Source organism: Arachis ipaensis, chromosome B08, assembly GCF_000816755.2.
Source record: "Arachis ipaensis cultivar K30076 chromosome B08, Araip1.1, whole genome shotgun sequence".
In the NCBI taxonomy this organism is placed as follows: Eukaryota; Viridiplantae; Streptophyta; class Magnoliopsida; order Fabales; family Fabaceae; genus Arachis; species Arachis ipaensis.
Window position 1 is genome coordinate 13,359,694 of NC_029792.2, and position 16,586 is coordinate 13,376,279.

Below are 16,586 nucleotides of genomic sequence, written 5' to 3' on the forward strand. Positions count from 1 at the left end.
AATTAATGACTTTTTAAAAATAGAAAATGACACATAATTTACAGCAAAAATAAAAATGAAAAAAAAACACTTAATAAAATGGAGGAAAAAAATTTTCTTACATAAATTTGCTAATACCAATACTAATTGATGACATGCTTTACAAAAAAAAAACATAAAATTCTTATTGGAGCCTCCATATTGATTTGGAAAAGTATAGGTAACCAACAATATTTTTAAACAATGTGTAAACAATGTGAATTAATAGGGTTAAAAGAGTAAATTTAATTAGTAGCATTAAATTAGGGTGTAGTGTATTTTTATTTGATTGGTGATTGTTCATATTATTCAAGATAATCATTGTTTACCTAACACTTCACCATTGATTTTTACTCCATATAATAGTACTATGGAACAAAATAATCATGATTTTGTGCCATTAGTTTTTGACAATTAGATTATCATTTACTTCCCATGCTTTTATGCAAAATATCTTCGATGAACATAGTCAAGTTACTATGAGAAGATCTACCTTGTGCTACAGATATTTTTGCCATTTCTGCTAACTCTCTTACTCTTTTTCTTCTCTCTTCACATTCACCATTATTCTCATCCATTAACTTTTCTGGTCCTATTTAATATCTTCTTTCTTAACCAATATACCAATCTCCTCTTCCTTTCCCCACACCATAGGACTTCTCACACCAACCATCACTCTAACTTTTAGTACTTTGACAACTAGTTTTCATTCAGAAACTGGTCTGCAAATAACGGCCACGTTAGCATTGGCACACCAGCGCAGATAGCTTTTAAGTTAGAGTTCCAGCCACAGTGTGTTAAGAACCCTCCAATTGAAGGATGTGATAGTATTAGTAGCTGAGGAGCCCAACCTCGAATTATAAGGCTCTGATCTTTGATTCTTTCTTCTAACCCATCTTCCTTAATCCACTTTTTTAGCCTTTTTAATTAACTCCCTTCCCTTATGACCCAAATGAAAGGTCTCTTTGATTCTTTTAAGGCTAAACCAATCTCAATCAACTGAATTGCAGTTAGATTACATAAACTTCCAAGGCATACATAAATTACACTCTTAGACTTTTGAGAATCAAGCCATTTTTGATACATCCACCCTTCAGTTGAAACCTTGTTGCCTCTTTGAGCCTTGTCCAACTGATCCTTGTTGCTTAGTGACACCGGACCGATGCACCACGCTTTATCCTTTCTAACCCTCTTGTACATTCTTTGATACTCAGGCTCCAATTCTTGGAACAAATTCATGATTATTCCATAAGTGTCTTTGCTTTACAAAATTAAAAGAAATAAATCGAAAAACACTCTCAAAAGCATGTTACGTCAGCTCCATGTAATAGAATAGATCTTGTACACACCATATTCTGCATTGGAGGCCTCCAAATGGTATATGCCTCTCTTCTTTAATTTTGATCTTGATATTGAATTGTTTGGATTCTTTATTCCTTCTCTTTAAAGTATGTTTTTATTTTTTTTATTTTTATTTATTTTTGTCAAATAGATTGGATAGCCTTCAATTTTAGACAAACTCACTCACACTCAACACTTCGGTTCCTATTTATTACTTGGTCTTCGCCAAGTTTTAAAAGTTTTAAACTTAGGTGCAGCATATTAAGAGGCATATTATTTATTCTTTGAATTAAAACTTCAGCTACCTTTTTAAAGTATGTTTGATTTGATAATTGTATTTTGTGGATAAAAAATTGTGCGCTTGTATAAACAAATTCATTTGTAGATTTCCAAATTTTCCAAATAATATTTGCTGCCATCGAAATCAAAACCTCCTCTCACACTTTGTCCAAGTCAATCATTCCTTGAATGAAGTCAATCATTCCTTGAATTGAGTTTTAATAATAAATTCTTTAAGAGATCAAACCTAACAGCTCTTGTACATTGACATCTTAAAAGACAATGTTCAATAGTTTCTATGAGAAGATCCATCTTCTTCTACAGACCTTTACCAAACTTGTGCCATTAATGGGAACATAGATTGCGTTTATTTATAGAGATAAAACATTAAGATAGGGACATAAAAACACAAAATTATGTTTGACAGAAGAGACATAAACAGAAACATTGTGTCCAGAAACATTAACAAGGGACATGACTTATTTTTTATTTTTTTATTATTCTTGTTAATTTTTCATACTTATATTTTTTATTATTATATTTTTCGTTTCAAATTTTTTGAATAAAAAAAATGAGAATAAATTAGATTTTCATAGTTTGTTTTAATTTACCACTAAACAGAATCAAGAATATAAAATTGTGCCACATGTTAAAATATGATTTGTCTACATGCCAATTTAGTGTCCCGTGTCACAATATAATTTGTTAGTTATGTCACTTTATGTTATTATTGCAACTTGCAAGTGATTTTTTAGTCCCAAAAATTGATGAAAGTCAATCAAATTAATTTCTAAAATAATTTCTCTTATTTTTTATTTTATATATTTAAAATTATTAATATTTTTAAATGCATGAATTTGAGGACTAATGACTTTATATTATAAGCAATACAATTTTTCTAAGCACACACTAAAGTTATGTACAATTTCTTTAGAATTTAGATAGAAAATTGGTAAAATAATAAAGTGCAACTTCCTCATTTTAGGATATCTTAATTCATTTCTTTAATATGATTTAAGCTAATGCCTTATTGCATAATAATGGTCGAAATGTTTTTCCTTACACATTGCTTGGATAGAGGGAATTTGCAGAGAAAGAAAATGGGAGGAGAAAAAATGAATGAAAAAGTAAATTTTTTGTTGTTTGGATGAGAAGAGAAAATAGGGTGGAAAGAAAAAAAATAATATGAGATCCACTAAAATATTTTTATCCCAAAGATGAGATGAAAATGAAGAGAAATGTAGCAAACATGAATGAAATTACATATTTATCCTTTTACTTTTTTTTCTATTTTCTTTCTTCTCATTTTTTTTCTTATTTTCTTTCTTTTTATTTTCTTTCGTATATCAGAAATAAAGTTTTGGTAGAAAACTGACTTTCTGTCGAGATTTTTTTAAAGTTCTAGTATAACAAATTCACTTACAGATCGCTGAATTCTGTTTTATAGAATTTGGTCTACCTGACAAGAATTGATTTGAGCAACTCGAAAGAGCTTACGGAAATGCCAAATTTTGAATGTTGCAAAAATCTCAAGAGATTAGATCTTTCAGGATGTACAAAACTACAGCAGATCCACCCTTCAATTGGATTTCTTACAAGACTTGTTACTTGAATTTGAGGGACTGTAGTAGTTTGGTTAGACTCAAATTTGGTGATAATAAATGCAAGTTAAGCTCTCTGATAGTTCTACACCTCTCAGGCTGCACAAAATTGGAAAGTACACCAGATTTTTTGGGGCTCTTAAATCTAGAATATCTTGATCTTGAACAATGTACAAGTTTGGTTCATATGCATAACTCTATTTGGGCCCTTGAAAAACTTAGATCTTTGAGTTTGAGAGATAATATAAATCTTAAGGGGGGACCTAATGGCATCGCTTGTATGACATCTCTTCATACTCTAGATTTTCAAGGCTCCTCAAACCTTTCAGAACTTCGGCTTGTTATTAGCAGACGTTACACAACTCTTGGCAAGTCTATCCCTTCACAGGTTCTGGAAGCTTTATCATTTCTGGATCTTGGCTTTTGCAATCTATCAAAGGTTCCTGATGATATTGGGGAATTAAAGGGGTTAGAAAGACTAAATTTACAGGGAAACAGCTTCACTAGTTTACCTTATACGATTGGGAGGCTTTCCAGGCTAGCATATTTGAACTTAGAACAATGCTTTAATCTTCATTCACTGCCTCAACTCCCATTTTTCAATGACCCGTTAGGAGGACGATATTTTAAAACAGTGTCCGGATCAAGGAATCAGGCTAACAAGAAAATAAAGATAAGAAAATAAAAGATATGTATTAAAATTGTTGTTTACATTATAAAGAGTCATGCTATTTATAAGCATTTTTCAAACTAACCTCATAAATATTTAGCTACCAACTACTAACTCTCAACTACTTATTATTACTCTAACACAACTATTTATTATTGTTCTAATACGCCCCCACAAGCTGGAGGATGAAAAATATCAAGAACTCCTAGTTTTGAGAGATTAAGATGAAAGAGATGAGGGAACAATGGCTTAGTAAAGATGTTAGCCAATTGTTTTGAAGAAGAGACAGGAAGAAGTTTCATCATTCCGGCTTGAGCCTTTTGACGGACCACATGACAATCAACTTCCAAGTCGCTCATGAAAAACAGGATTTGCTGCAATGTGTAGAGCGCTCTGATTATCACAAAAAAGAATAGGAGTGCGATCAGTTGAAATTTGAAGAAAATGCAGCATATTGATCAACCATTGGAGCTCACAGGTGGTGTTTGCAAGAGCCCTATATTCTGCTTCTGTTGAAGACCTGGCAACAGTGGATTGCTTCTTTGTTTTCCAAGAGATCAAAGACTTTCCCAAAAAGAAACAATAACCAATTAAAGAACGACGAGTATCCGGACAACCCGCCCAGTCAGAATCACTGAATCCACATATATGAACAGAAGAGTCACGGGAAAAGAAAAGACCTCTGCTTGGATTAGACTTCAAGTATCTCAAAACCCGATTTGCTGCACGAAAATGGGATTCAGTAGGAGAAGGCATGAATTGGCTAAGCTGCTGTGTTGCGTATGTAATGTCAGGCCGGGTAGTAGTAAGGTAGAGGAGGCGGCCAACAAGACGACGATAAATTAAAGGATCGGGAAGCAAAGGGCTATTGTCCTGATGTAACGTTGTAGAACTGTCATGGGAATAGATGCTGGTTTAGCACCCAACAAGTCAGAATCTTCCAATAAATCAACACAATACTTTCTTTGAGACAAAGAAATTCCTTGAGCAGAATGAGCAACTTCAATACCCAAAAAATATTTAAGAGTACCCAAATCTTTGATTTTGAAATGCTGATTTAAAATAGATTTAATGGTAGCCATCTCAGAAATAGAATTGCCAATGAGAACAATATCATCAACATACACCAATAAGACAGAAACTTCAGCACTAATAAATTTGACAAAAAGACTGTAATCAGATAGAGTCTGCTGGTACCCACAAGAAATTAAAAGTTTGGATAATTTTTCATACCACATACGGCTTGATTGGCGCAAACCATACAGTGATTTCAGCAGTTTACAACACTGATTTGGGTGACTAGAACTGATTCCAGGAGGCAAGGTCATGTATACATCTTCAGATAAATCTCCATGCAAAAAAGTATTGTTAACATCTAGTTGATGGATAGGCCACCTCTTCATGGAAGCCAGAGCTAATACAAGTCGGATTGTAACTGGTTTTACTACCGGAGAAAAAGTCTCCAAGAAATCCACCCCTTCTGTTTGTGTGAATCCTTTTGCTACAAGACGAGCCTTATAGCGTTCCATAGAACCATCAGGGCGACGCTTGATCCGATACAGCTATCTACAGCCAATGGGTTTTACACCAGGAGGACAATCCACAACAGACCAAGTTTGGTTCAAATCCAGAGCAACAAGTTCATCTTTCATAGCACTGCACCAATGATAATATTTATTGGCGTCTTGAAAAGACTTTGGCTCAATTTCAGAGTGCAAGGATAAAATGAATTTTTGATAAGAAGGGGAAAGAGAGGTCAGAGACAGAACAGAAGAAAAAGGATACTTACAAGTTGAAGATGATGGAGTTGGAGTAGTGAGAGAAGAGCCGCAAATATAGTCAGCGAGACGATTTGGGGAATGTCTTTGACGGAGACTGTGACGGATGGTAGGATAAATGGTTGAAGACGGTGTAGGAGAGATTATGTCTGATTGGGAAGCAGGAGACGAGGTTAAGGATTGTGAAGGAGGAGAAGAGATGAACTGAGGTGTATTAGATTGATGATGAAGTATGGGTGGGTCAATAGGTAATAGTTCAGGCCTAATGGGAAGGGAAATGGGTTGTTCGGTTGGTGTTTCATGGAATTGTTTTGTTTCGGACATGTGTGGGGTTTGGTATGTTTAAAACAGATTTAGTACTAGTGGCAAAAGGTATTACCATTTCATAGAAAACAACGTTTCTGGACATTTCAAACCTTTTATTTTCTAAAATATAAACAACGTACCCTTTAATCCCATTTTTAAAACCAAGAAAAACAGCTTTCTTTGCCCTTGGATCAAATTTAGAACGATTAGCCATGAGAGTTGATACATAGCATAAGCAACCAAAAACCTTTATATCATTATAATTAGGAGATTTATTAAATAAAATTTCAAAAGAAGTTTTAAAATTATTATTGATAGCATATGACCAAAATGATAGAGGTAAATTAGATTGAAACATGAGAGCACGGGCCACATTTAAAATATGTTGGTGCTTACGTTCCACTCTCCCATTTTGTTCGGGTGTTTCAACACAACTACGTTGATGAATTATGCCCTTTGAAAAAAAGAAATTATGTAAGAGAAATTCCGGTCCATTGTCGGAACGTATATACTTAACTTTGAAGTTAAATTGCGTTTCAACCAATGCAATAAAATTCTTGACATGATTTTGTATTTCGCTTTTTGATTGCAATAAAACTACCCAAGTGAAACGGCTGAAATCATCAACAATAGTTAAAAAATATTTATGATTATGGATTGAATTTTGTCGAAACGGTCCCCATATATCAAAATGCAATAATTCAAAAATTACATTAGCTTTATTAAAACTTGGAGAGAATGAAAGTTTCTTTTGCTTGGAAAAATGACAAACATCACAAGGCTCACCATGAGGCATAGAAATAAAGGGAAATTGTCTATGTAAAAATTTTAATCTTTGTCCAGAAAGATGTCCTAAACGAAAATGCCATAAATTGAAAGGTGTAATGGGTGTTGAATGAGTGGTGTTTATTGTATGAGTAGGAAATGGATTATTTGTTGTGATGGAGGTTTCAAGAACATACAACCCTTCTCTCATGCTATCCAAACCAATCATCTTCAAATTGTTGTCCTGTAAGAAACAAGAGGAGTGTGAAAAAGTAAGTTGACAATTGATCATTGAAGTTATTTTTGAAATAGAAATAATATTAAAATTGAAGTGAGGTAGATAGAAAACATCATGAAGAGCTAATGAAGTTGAAAATTTAACAACACCTTTATAAAAAGATGTAACTTTAGAACCATTAGGCATATGAACAGTAACTGGATTAATTTTAGAAAAAAGATATGAACCAAGATAAATTGGAAGCAATATGATCCGTGGCACCAGAATCAATGATCCAAGTGCCTGTAAATTTATTTTGTGCAGAAAAATTATTTAAAATAGAATAAGTGTGAAATGAACACAAATAATGAGTACCCAAAGTTGGGTCAGGAAGAAACCCAATTTGGTTGGAGGATGAGAGGCTTTTATCTTTGCTGTCTGAAGATTGAGATTCAGCCTTTTTCAGAAATGCTAGAAGGATGTTGTGTTGGGCTGGAGTGAGACCCAAAACCTGCTCTGTGTGTGTTCTCTGAGGAGTCATTTCTTCATGAACTAGGGCATGAGAGGAAACTGGCGGCGTGGGAGAGTCAGGAGGCGGTGTCCGCACAACGCTGGCATTAACTGAGGCAGAGGCACGATCAAGGAATCGTGGTCTCCTTGGATGACGCGGGTGGCCAGGAGGGTAGCCATGTTTGTTGTAACAAACATCCACGGTGTGCCCCCTTTACCACAGTAAGAGCAAATCTTCGAGGAACCGCTGTTGCCGCGTCTTGGGTTTGAAGAGGCATACCCACGACCACAGCCAAGAGGAGGACGACGAGTTTCTACGGCAGCAGCAATGGTTCGTTGATCGTCCAAAATTCCAGATGCGTTATGAAGTTGACGTTCGTGTTGAACGACAAGAGCGAAGACCCTGGTGACAGGCGGAAGAGGATCAAGAAGAAGAACTTGTGATCGAACTACAGAAAAACGCTCATCAAGACCTTTAAGGAATCGAATGATAAAATCTTGTGAGCGATGTGTTTTGGCTGGGCAATTACAGACGGAAAGAAGACGTGAGTTATCAAGCTCTTCCCACAATGTCTTCAAAGAGGTATAAAATTCTGTTACTGACTGATTTCCTTGTCTAAGAGCATAAATTTCTTCTTGTAATTCTGCAATACGAAGAATATCACTTTGGAAAAAACGCTCTTTAAGGTCAGTCCATACAGAAGAGGCAGTAGAAAAATAAACAACACTTTGGGTAATAGAGGGAGAGAGAGAATGAAATAGCCAAGACAACAGATTATTGCAATGCTCCCATATTGGAAACAGAGGATCATCAGTTAGAGGAGAAGGAATAGAGAGAAAGCCATATTTGTTTTTGGAGATGATGGCCATAGAAAAAGATCGACACCAAGAATGATAGTTATTGCCAGTAAGGACAGGAGTAACAAGGACAGAGGTTAGATTTTCACTAGGATGAATATAGAAAGGGTTAATGGGATCTTGTGCTACGTTAGAAGATGATTCTGCCATTAGAGGAGAAGAAGACAATGGAGACTGATTATTTGGGTTTGAAGTTTTCACCATGGATACCAACAGAGCTCTTTCTCTTTTTGAGCTCTGATACCATAACAAGAAAATAAAGATAAGAAAATAAAAGATATGTATTAAAGTTGTTGTTTACATTATAAAGAGTCGTGCTATTTATAAGCATTTTTCAAACTAACCTCATAAATATTTAGCTACCAACTACTAACTCTCAATTATTTATTATTACTCTAACACAACTATTTATTATTGTTCTAATACAAGGGTTAGGACTATATATGTTTTGTTGTCGCATATTTGACAATTGTCGCTGTCTAAATTGGGTATTTGTCTGGCTAACAAGATTGATTGAGGTGCGAAATTATCTTCTATGCCTAAATTTCTCGTCTTTCACACAATTTCTGTCTGATTGATACTTTCTTTTTTGAAGAAGAGAAAAGAAAAAATCCTTTGCTGAGAGATCTTACTGATATATCTTTGTGTGTTTCCTCTTGTACCAGCAACCTTGTCATTTCAGGTGTGGCTTTGACATTGTTATCCCCGGGAATGAAATTCCATCGTGGTATTTCAATCATCAATTTAAGGGCGGATCAGCAATAAGGATAGTGGACGCAGATGTGGATGACAATTGCATTGGCTTTACCTTTTGTGTAGCATTTTGTGTAACCAATCCTTCGGCAGTTTCTAGTTCTTCACATAATCGGCTGTCCACATCGTTGCCAAGTCCATTATATCTTTCCTTTGAAAGTGAACAAGCAGTAGAAATCTTCTGTATGCCATGCCATTTAGACTGCAACCCTCAGTTTAAAACTGCGAGGAAGCAAAATTTTGACCATGTCTGGATTATCTATATTTCTAGGCCACACTGCCATTTTGTCAGGAGCCAATATCACATTTAAAGCCTGCCCAGGGATTGAAATGAAGAACTGGGGGCTGCGAATGGTATTCAAGCAACATATAGAGGCAATTAAAAGAAACTTGAAACGCCAAAGTAAGATTGACCCTTTTTATTATCTTATGGATGACCCTGAAATCCAACTTCATGATCATGGGTTGGTTATTGAGGATGTGCGTGAAAGCTACAACAGTAGCATCGGGCCAAAAATCCAGCTTCCCTACAATTGGTATGTAACTGATGAAGAGGAAAAGGAAAATATGGAAGTCAAAAGCAAAGAAATTAATCTCGCAAATATTGGCCTTTAAGTGAGGCCAATCTTCCTTGAGTTAATTATCCTTCTTTTACTCATTTTTCATATGTTTGTTATTTTTTATTCTTTAATAGAAAGAGGATTCTTTAACAATCACTTATTCTTTTGCTTTGCCACTCTCCAAGCACACATGAAGATTGAAGAAGCAAAACATAGCGGGAACAATGGAAATTCTGTTGTTTTATTGTAGATTTGGTGAGTCATATATTGTGTTACTGTTAGGTTTGTGGCACCTAGCTAGCTCATTCATGTGAAAAAAGCTGTAATGAGAACTTGAGTGTTCTTTTTTTTTTTTTTATCGTGAAATTATCCGTTTGTTATTGAATTGTATCCCAGTGCACCACGACTCTCGTCATATTCATCCTGCTCTCTATATAATGATGGTTGGATCAAACATCGAGCAACATTAATCTCATTTATCCGTTTGATCTTAATGCTCTGTTTTCGTTATTTCATAGCTACTGGAAGATTCCACATTTCAAGAGAAGTTGCAAAAGTGATTTCTTTGGTGTCATTTTTGTATCAAATATTTGCTCCCCTCAGTTTTTTACACAAAGTTTGTACTCTCTAATTTATAAAAATGTTAAAAAAAAAAATTGTAAATCCCTTTTAATTAAGTAATATCGTTTTTAAATTCATTTTAATTTTAATTTTTAAATAATTTTATATTTAGCTAAAAATACTATTATTGTTATGTTTCCTTAAATTTAGAGACAAAAATTAAAAGAAAGTAATACAGTAATACTACTTGAATAGGATCCATCTAGTGTGCAGGTGTGTTTTCGTACAGATTTACAGGTGTGTTTTCGTACAGATTTACAGATTTTTGTTTTTGTGGTTGAAAAAGCGTATCACTAAAAGTGTTGCTTAAAGAGAAAGTGTTACCCTTAATCGTTAACTTGGCTCTGATACCAATTTTTTTAATCGTTATTTCTTTTAATTTTTTTTTCGAAATTTCTATTAAATAATTTGCCAATTCAAAAGTATTGACCATATTACTAGTATTTATAATTCTGATTTTTATAGTTTTTCAATCTTGTTTTAGTTTATAATATTCTTTTTTGTATATAAAATATTTTATCTGTTTGTCTTTTTCTTTAATATAATTTCTTAAATCCTCAAAAACCTCTTCTATTTCTACAATTTCTATTGTTTCTAAATATTTTTTTAATTTTTCAACTTCATTCTCCATTTTTTCTTTTAACAGCTTTAACTCTTTTAAGTCATAATATGGTTTTCCAGATATTTATAAATTTTTTAAGTTTAACTCTAACTTGTTTATATTTATTCTTATTTCTATCCTCTTTATTATAAGGTCATTAATTTCGATCTGAAGATTATTTAATTTCCTTTTATACTCCTTTATTTTACTTTTTAATTTTTTCGCCCTTTTTCTTTTTATTTTATTTTCTGGTCTTTCAATCTTTGTATGCTTCATTGTTTAGAATTTCTGCAAATTCTATCATCAATTCATCACTATTTTCTAGAGATTCTATCATTTTTTCTAGCTCTTCAACTTCTTTTTTCAACTTGTCATAGATTATTTTTAGAGCTTCAAATGCTCTTTGATTTATTTCAGAAAACTGTAAATAATTCAACCGATTTTCTCTTTCAAAAAGCTCTTGTTTCTTATCTTGATAAGTTACATATATTTTTTCTTTATTTATTGTCATAATTTAGTGTTTAGGGTTTCATTTAATTTTTCGACCTTTTTTGTTAATTCTTTTATTTCAGAATTTTCTTCTTTAATCTTTAATTTAGATAAACTTAAAGGGCTATTAATTTTAGATTCTCTTATTTGAAAATTCGATGAAACTAATTTTCCTAATGGTTCTTTTAATAATAGAACTGGGTTTTCAATAGCTTTATATTTTGGTATTTCTGTTTTTACAATTTTCTGAAATAATTCATCGACATAAATTATTTCTTTGTTTTTAAATATTATACTATAATGGCTATTTGTTAAAGCATAATTTATTGCAACATAAATTCTTTCTCTGTTTTTAAATATTATACTATGATGGCTATTTGTTAAAGCATAATTTATTGCATATGTAATTGAAAATGGTTCATCGTCTTGTTCCATTAGATTCTTTCTATGAAATTTATAAGCCAAACTTATAGATCTTCCAAGATTTTCAGTTGATAAAGGTATAGCATATCCAAGATGGGCATTGAATTTAACATTTACGTTTGCCAAGTTTCCATGAACAATTCCAATTATTTGATCTATTGGGTCATCAGTAATTCTTTTGTCACAGATTGCTAAGCTTATTGGTGAATTAATTTCTTTCATATATGTAGATTTTATTAAGACTTGTATAGTACTAATATGAATCCATCCAATTTTAGATCTTTTTTGTTGATCCTTAATTTTTTCAATCTGTTTACTCAATTCTTCATCATTTATCAAAGCTATTTCAAGTTCTCCATTGGCGGATTTTATCTTTATAGGGGCTTCAAGTTGAATTTTTCCATAGTATATTATATTTTTTCTATTAAAAACTTCTTTTAAAAGATTTTGTTTATTAAAATTTTCATTGGATTTGAGATTTAATTCTGTTTTTAGAACAACCTGTTTTTCATTATCTAATAAAGCAGCTAATCTATAATAATCAGATTCTTCTGTTAATTCTAAACTTTCTAAATAATTCATAATTGAAAGACTAGGATGAAGATGTACCTTTCTGGAGAAAAACTTCCTTTATTTAGTATATTTTACATAAGGTGTTTTTATCTCCAGAGGGGAGATTGTAGATACTAACTCCAGAAGGGAGTTTAGAATTATTTTTTCCTAAGGGAATTCTTCCTCAGACTATAGAATCGCCTTGGCAGCTTCCTCCTTGCTCTCCTAGCATATGAGTACTCTTAGCCTCCTGCTTTCTATTGTCTGATGCCCTTACAATTGCCTAAGGCAACCTATTTATAATAGTTGGGTTTGATGGACAATTTCCATCCTTACCCTTCTTATGACGTCATTGCTTACGTCATTGTTTGTTCTCTTGCACCAGCTACATTGTTGGTGCTCTATGACCTAAGTGCTTACGTCACTACGCAATAATGTTAAGAGATGCTTCTGATGCACTGTCCTCCTCTTTTATCATGTGACCCTCAGATGCATTGTCCTTTTCTTTCATCATGTGAGTTGATTCCGTTTCATTATTGCTTTCTTCAGATATTTCTGAGGCACATAGCTGGCACTTGTGGTCTTCTCTGTTTTTTATCAAGTAGCAGAGATTCCTCTTTATCCCTTCGGGGAGCTTTTCTAAAAGTCCAGATAAGTTGTAGAATGCTGATTCAAATTCCACCAAGAGTCTCATCTCTCTTTCTTCAATTTCATTTCTTTTACTGGACACAAGCAAAGTATTTCTACTTTTATAATTAATCTTTGTGTGAGATTCCTTCGTTATTTTTTGAGTTCTTTCAAAGACCCTTGCTAGTGTGCTAGCTAGCCTTCCTACATGACTGTAAATCGTTAAATCTTGAATCTGATCAATTGGTTGAAAATTTTCTGGGAAGACAGACATGAATATTACTTGGTGTGCTGGAACCAAGCATTCTTCTTCTTCATTAAAAATAGGTTGACTGTTTGTAAATTTTAGGGATATATCCCTTGGATTTACATTGTCAATCATATTTTTAAATCTTTTTACTGCATCAATGAATCCTGCAGGAAACTCACTAATAATTTTTAGATCATTAAAAATTAAAATTGTATCAATTAATCCATACTGGAAATATAACCAGCTTTGTTAGCTGTTCTTTGGCAATAGGATAATATCCCAAAATTGCCCTTTTTTCTTCAGTCCAATTCAGGACTATGTTAAGAGTTTCTCTGAAATTTGATCTACAGACCTTTTCTTTTCCTTGATTTCAGCCCTTGTAGGAATGTTTCTTATTATCCCTGTTCTCTAGGTTTGAATTGGAGCTTTATCTGCTTTTTTTAGGGTTTGCTCCGGATGGAGAGCTTCATATTCCCTGAAGGATTTCTTTGCCTCTTCCAGTGTTAGAAACCCTCCTTTATGAATTATCCTTGATTGATGTGTGAATGGTGCTGCTTTTTCCCAAGCATTATATACTCCTTTCATGGGGCCATTATAAATTACATAATATTTTTTATCTTGGGTGGATTTTTTAATGATTTCAGCAATTGTTTTATTTTCTGAAATTTTTTCTTCACCTGATTTGTCCACCACACTTAGCTGGCTGAACTCTGATGGTTTTGCTTGTTGTGTTGATTTCATTGCTTCAATGGCCTTCTTGAGAGATTGGATCTGTGTTCTTATTTGCTGACAATGCTTGCATTTTTCGAGTTCTTGCTCATATTTTTGAATTTCTTGATCTAATGCGTTGTAGACGAACTCCATTCTCTTGTTAATGTATCTGCAATAACATTTTTGTCACCCTTAATATATTCAATTTTTATTGGATATTGTAACAAAAATAATTGCCATCTTACCAATCGTCCATGATTATAATCAACTTTTAAATTATATCGTATGAAACCTGTTAGGTAACTTGAATCTGTCCTTAATGTAAATTCTCTGGGTAGTAAATCAATTTTCCATTTCTTAAGAGATTTAATTGCTGCTAGAGTTTCCTTTTCATGGGTGGTATATCTCTGTTCTGTTGGAGTAAAAGTCCCTGAAATATACCTGCAAAGTAATTCCTTTGGGGAATATTTAGAATCTAGTGATTCTTTTTCTTGTTTCAAACTTTTTATACCTTTCTTAGCTTTTAGACATCCTGACCAGGTTATGTCTGAAGCATCTGTTTCTACTATTAGGTAGTCATTTTCTTCTGGAATATAAAGTTCTGAAAATTTTTCACATAATTTTTTAATTCTTTGAATTTGTATACTGTCTTTTTCATTCCATTTCCATTCTTTTTTAGTACTTATTTTTGGAAATAAGCTTTTAGTGTATTCTGTTATATTCTTTAAAAATCCTTGATCAGAAATATAATTTATACACCCTAAAAATCTTTGTAATTGTTTTCTATCTTCTATTTTATTAGGAAATAAGTTTACCTTTTCTAAGACATTTGGCTGAAGTTTTAGCTTTCCTTGAGTGGATAGAATTAATCCAAGAAACTCTATTTCTTGTTTTGCTATTCTTGCTTTCTTTTTGCTAAGAACTAATCCCTTTTTTTTACATCTTTCTAAAACTATTAGTAATTTTTGAAGATGATCTTCTTTATCCTGTTTCGTAAAAATTAGTATATCATCAATGTATACTAAAACAAATTCATTTAACTCTTTTAGATTTTCTTCCATAAATCTTTGATAAATACCTGGGGCTTGTTTTAATCCGAATGGTAATACATTCTATTCATAGAGCAACACACTTGTTGATTCTTTTGTTGGGCAAGTAAAAGCAGTTAATTTCTTTGTTTCTTCGTCTAAACGAAGTTGCCAATATCCTGATTTCGCATCAAGAGATGAAAACCAGGTTGCTCCTTTGATTTTTTCTAAAATAGAATCTTTTCTTGGAAGTTTATGAGCATCACCAATAGTTGCTTCATTCATCTTCTTATAGTTAATTACCATTCTTCGTTTTCCCCTTTTAATTTCATTATTGTTTTCGACATAAAAGGCTGGAGCCGCATGAGGACTTTTACTTAATCTTATAATTCCTTTTTCTAAAAGATCTCTACATTCTAATGAGAACTCTTCTCTATCTCTTGCGGAATAAGGAATTTTATTTGGAACATTTATTTCTTTTGTAGGATCTTTTAGTTTAATGCTTACTAACTCATTATTTGTATTTTTAATATCTAAAGGATTTTCAGCACAAATTTCATCCAAAAGTTCTTCTATCTTTATTTCAAGATTATTTTTTGGAATATTTATCTGAAAGTATAAATTTAAATAACATGTCTCTAATATAGAAAATATTTTAAATTTTAAGATCTTATCTACAGTAGTAGTTGGTATTTTTTTATACGTTTTGATTTTTGATTTATTGAAGAATCGTGTAGAGCTTTTAAAACTATATATGTTAATTCTTGAATGAATGGATGATATAGCTTTAAAAAGTTATTTCCTATGATAAAATCCATTCCAGAATCTAACATATATATAGATGGAACAATGAACCTATAATTTTGAATAAAAATTTCAGTCATCTCTGCTTTTTGGTCAATTTTATGTATTGATTTGTCAGCTATTCTAACTCTTAATGGTTTCTTTAATTTTTTCCAATCAAGTTTTATATTTGAACTAGCAAAGCATTGTGTTGCTCCGAAATCTATAAAAGCATTTATAAACTTTTCTGCTATTTTTATAGTAATAAATGTGGCATTATTACTCAGTCTCTGAGTCTGTTTTTGAGACATATTCAAAAATATAGTCTAAGTTATCATCAGATTCCTCTAAAGGTTCCATAAAACAAGACTTAGCAATTTCTATTTGTTTAGTAAGATCCTTTTTATCCTTCTTTTTCAGACACTCATTTGCATAGTGTCCTTCTTCTTGGCAATACCAACACTTACAGTTTTCTTTTTTATTCGGGCAATAGTCACTTTTTTGTCTTTTGTTTTTATTGTTATTTCTTTTTCTAAAATACCTCTTTTTTCTCCAGTTTGGATAGTATTTTCTTTTTCTTTGAAAATTTTTATTAAGCCCATATTTTTGGGGTATCTCTTCATTATCCTGACAGCAAATTCTAATTATATTTGCAAATCTTTTTTGAGTTGCTTCTTACATACAACGTTCTTTTATTTCCTCTCTTATTGCAGAGGTTGCACCACCAAAATTATTTTCAATTGTCCCTCTATTTATTTCTCTTATAAATCTTCCCATTATAAATTCATTAGCAGGATATGGAAGTTTTGTTATATACATACTAAGATAATGATTTTTATCTTCTT

At 32.5% G+C, this 16,586-nt stretch overlaps 1 protein-coding gene and 1 pseudogene across 1 annotated transcript; one reads left to right on the top strand and one right to left on the bottom strand.

Annotated features, from left to right (window-relative positions):
* Positions 358-1,342, bottom strand: LOC107610551 (annotated as a pseudogene).
* Positions 3,034-3,971, top strand: LOC110265396 (disease resistance protein TAO1-like). Its single transcript, XM_021108383.1, has one exon. The coding sequence runs from the start codon at positions 3,154-3,156 to the stop codon at positions 3,922-3,924; it is 771 nt and encodes a 256-aa protein (XP_020964042.1). The 5' UTR covers positions 3,034-3,153; the 3' UTR covers positions 3,925-3,971.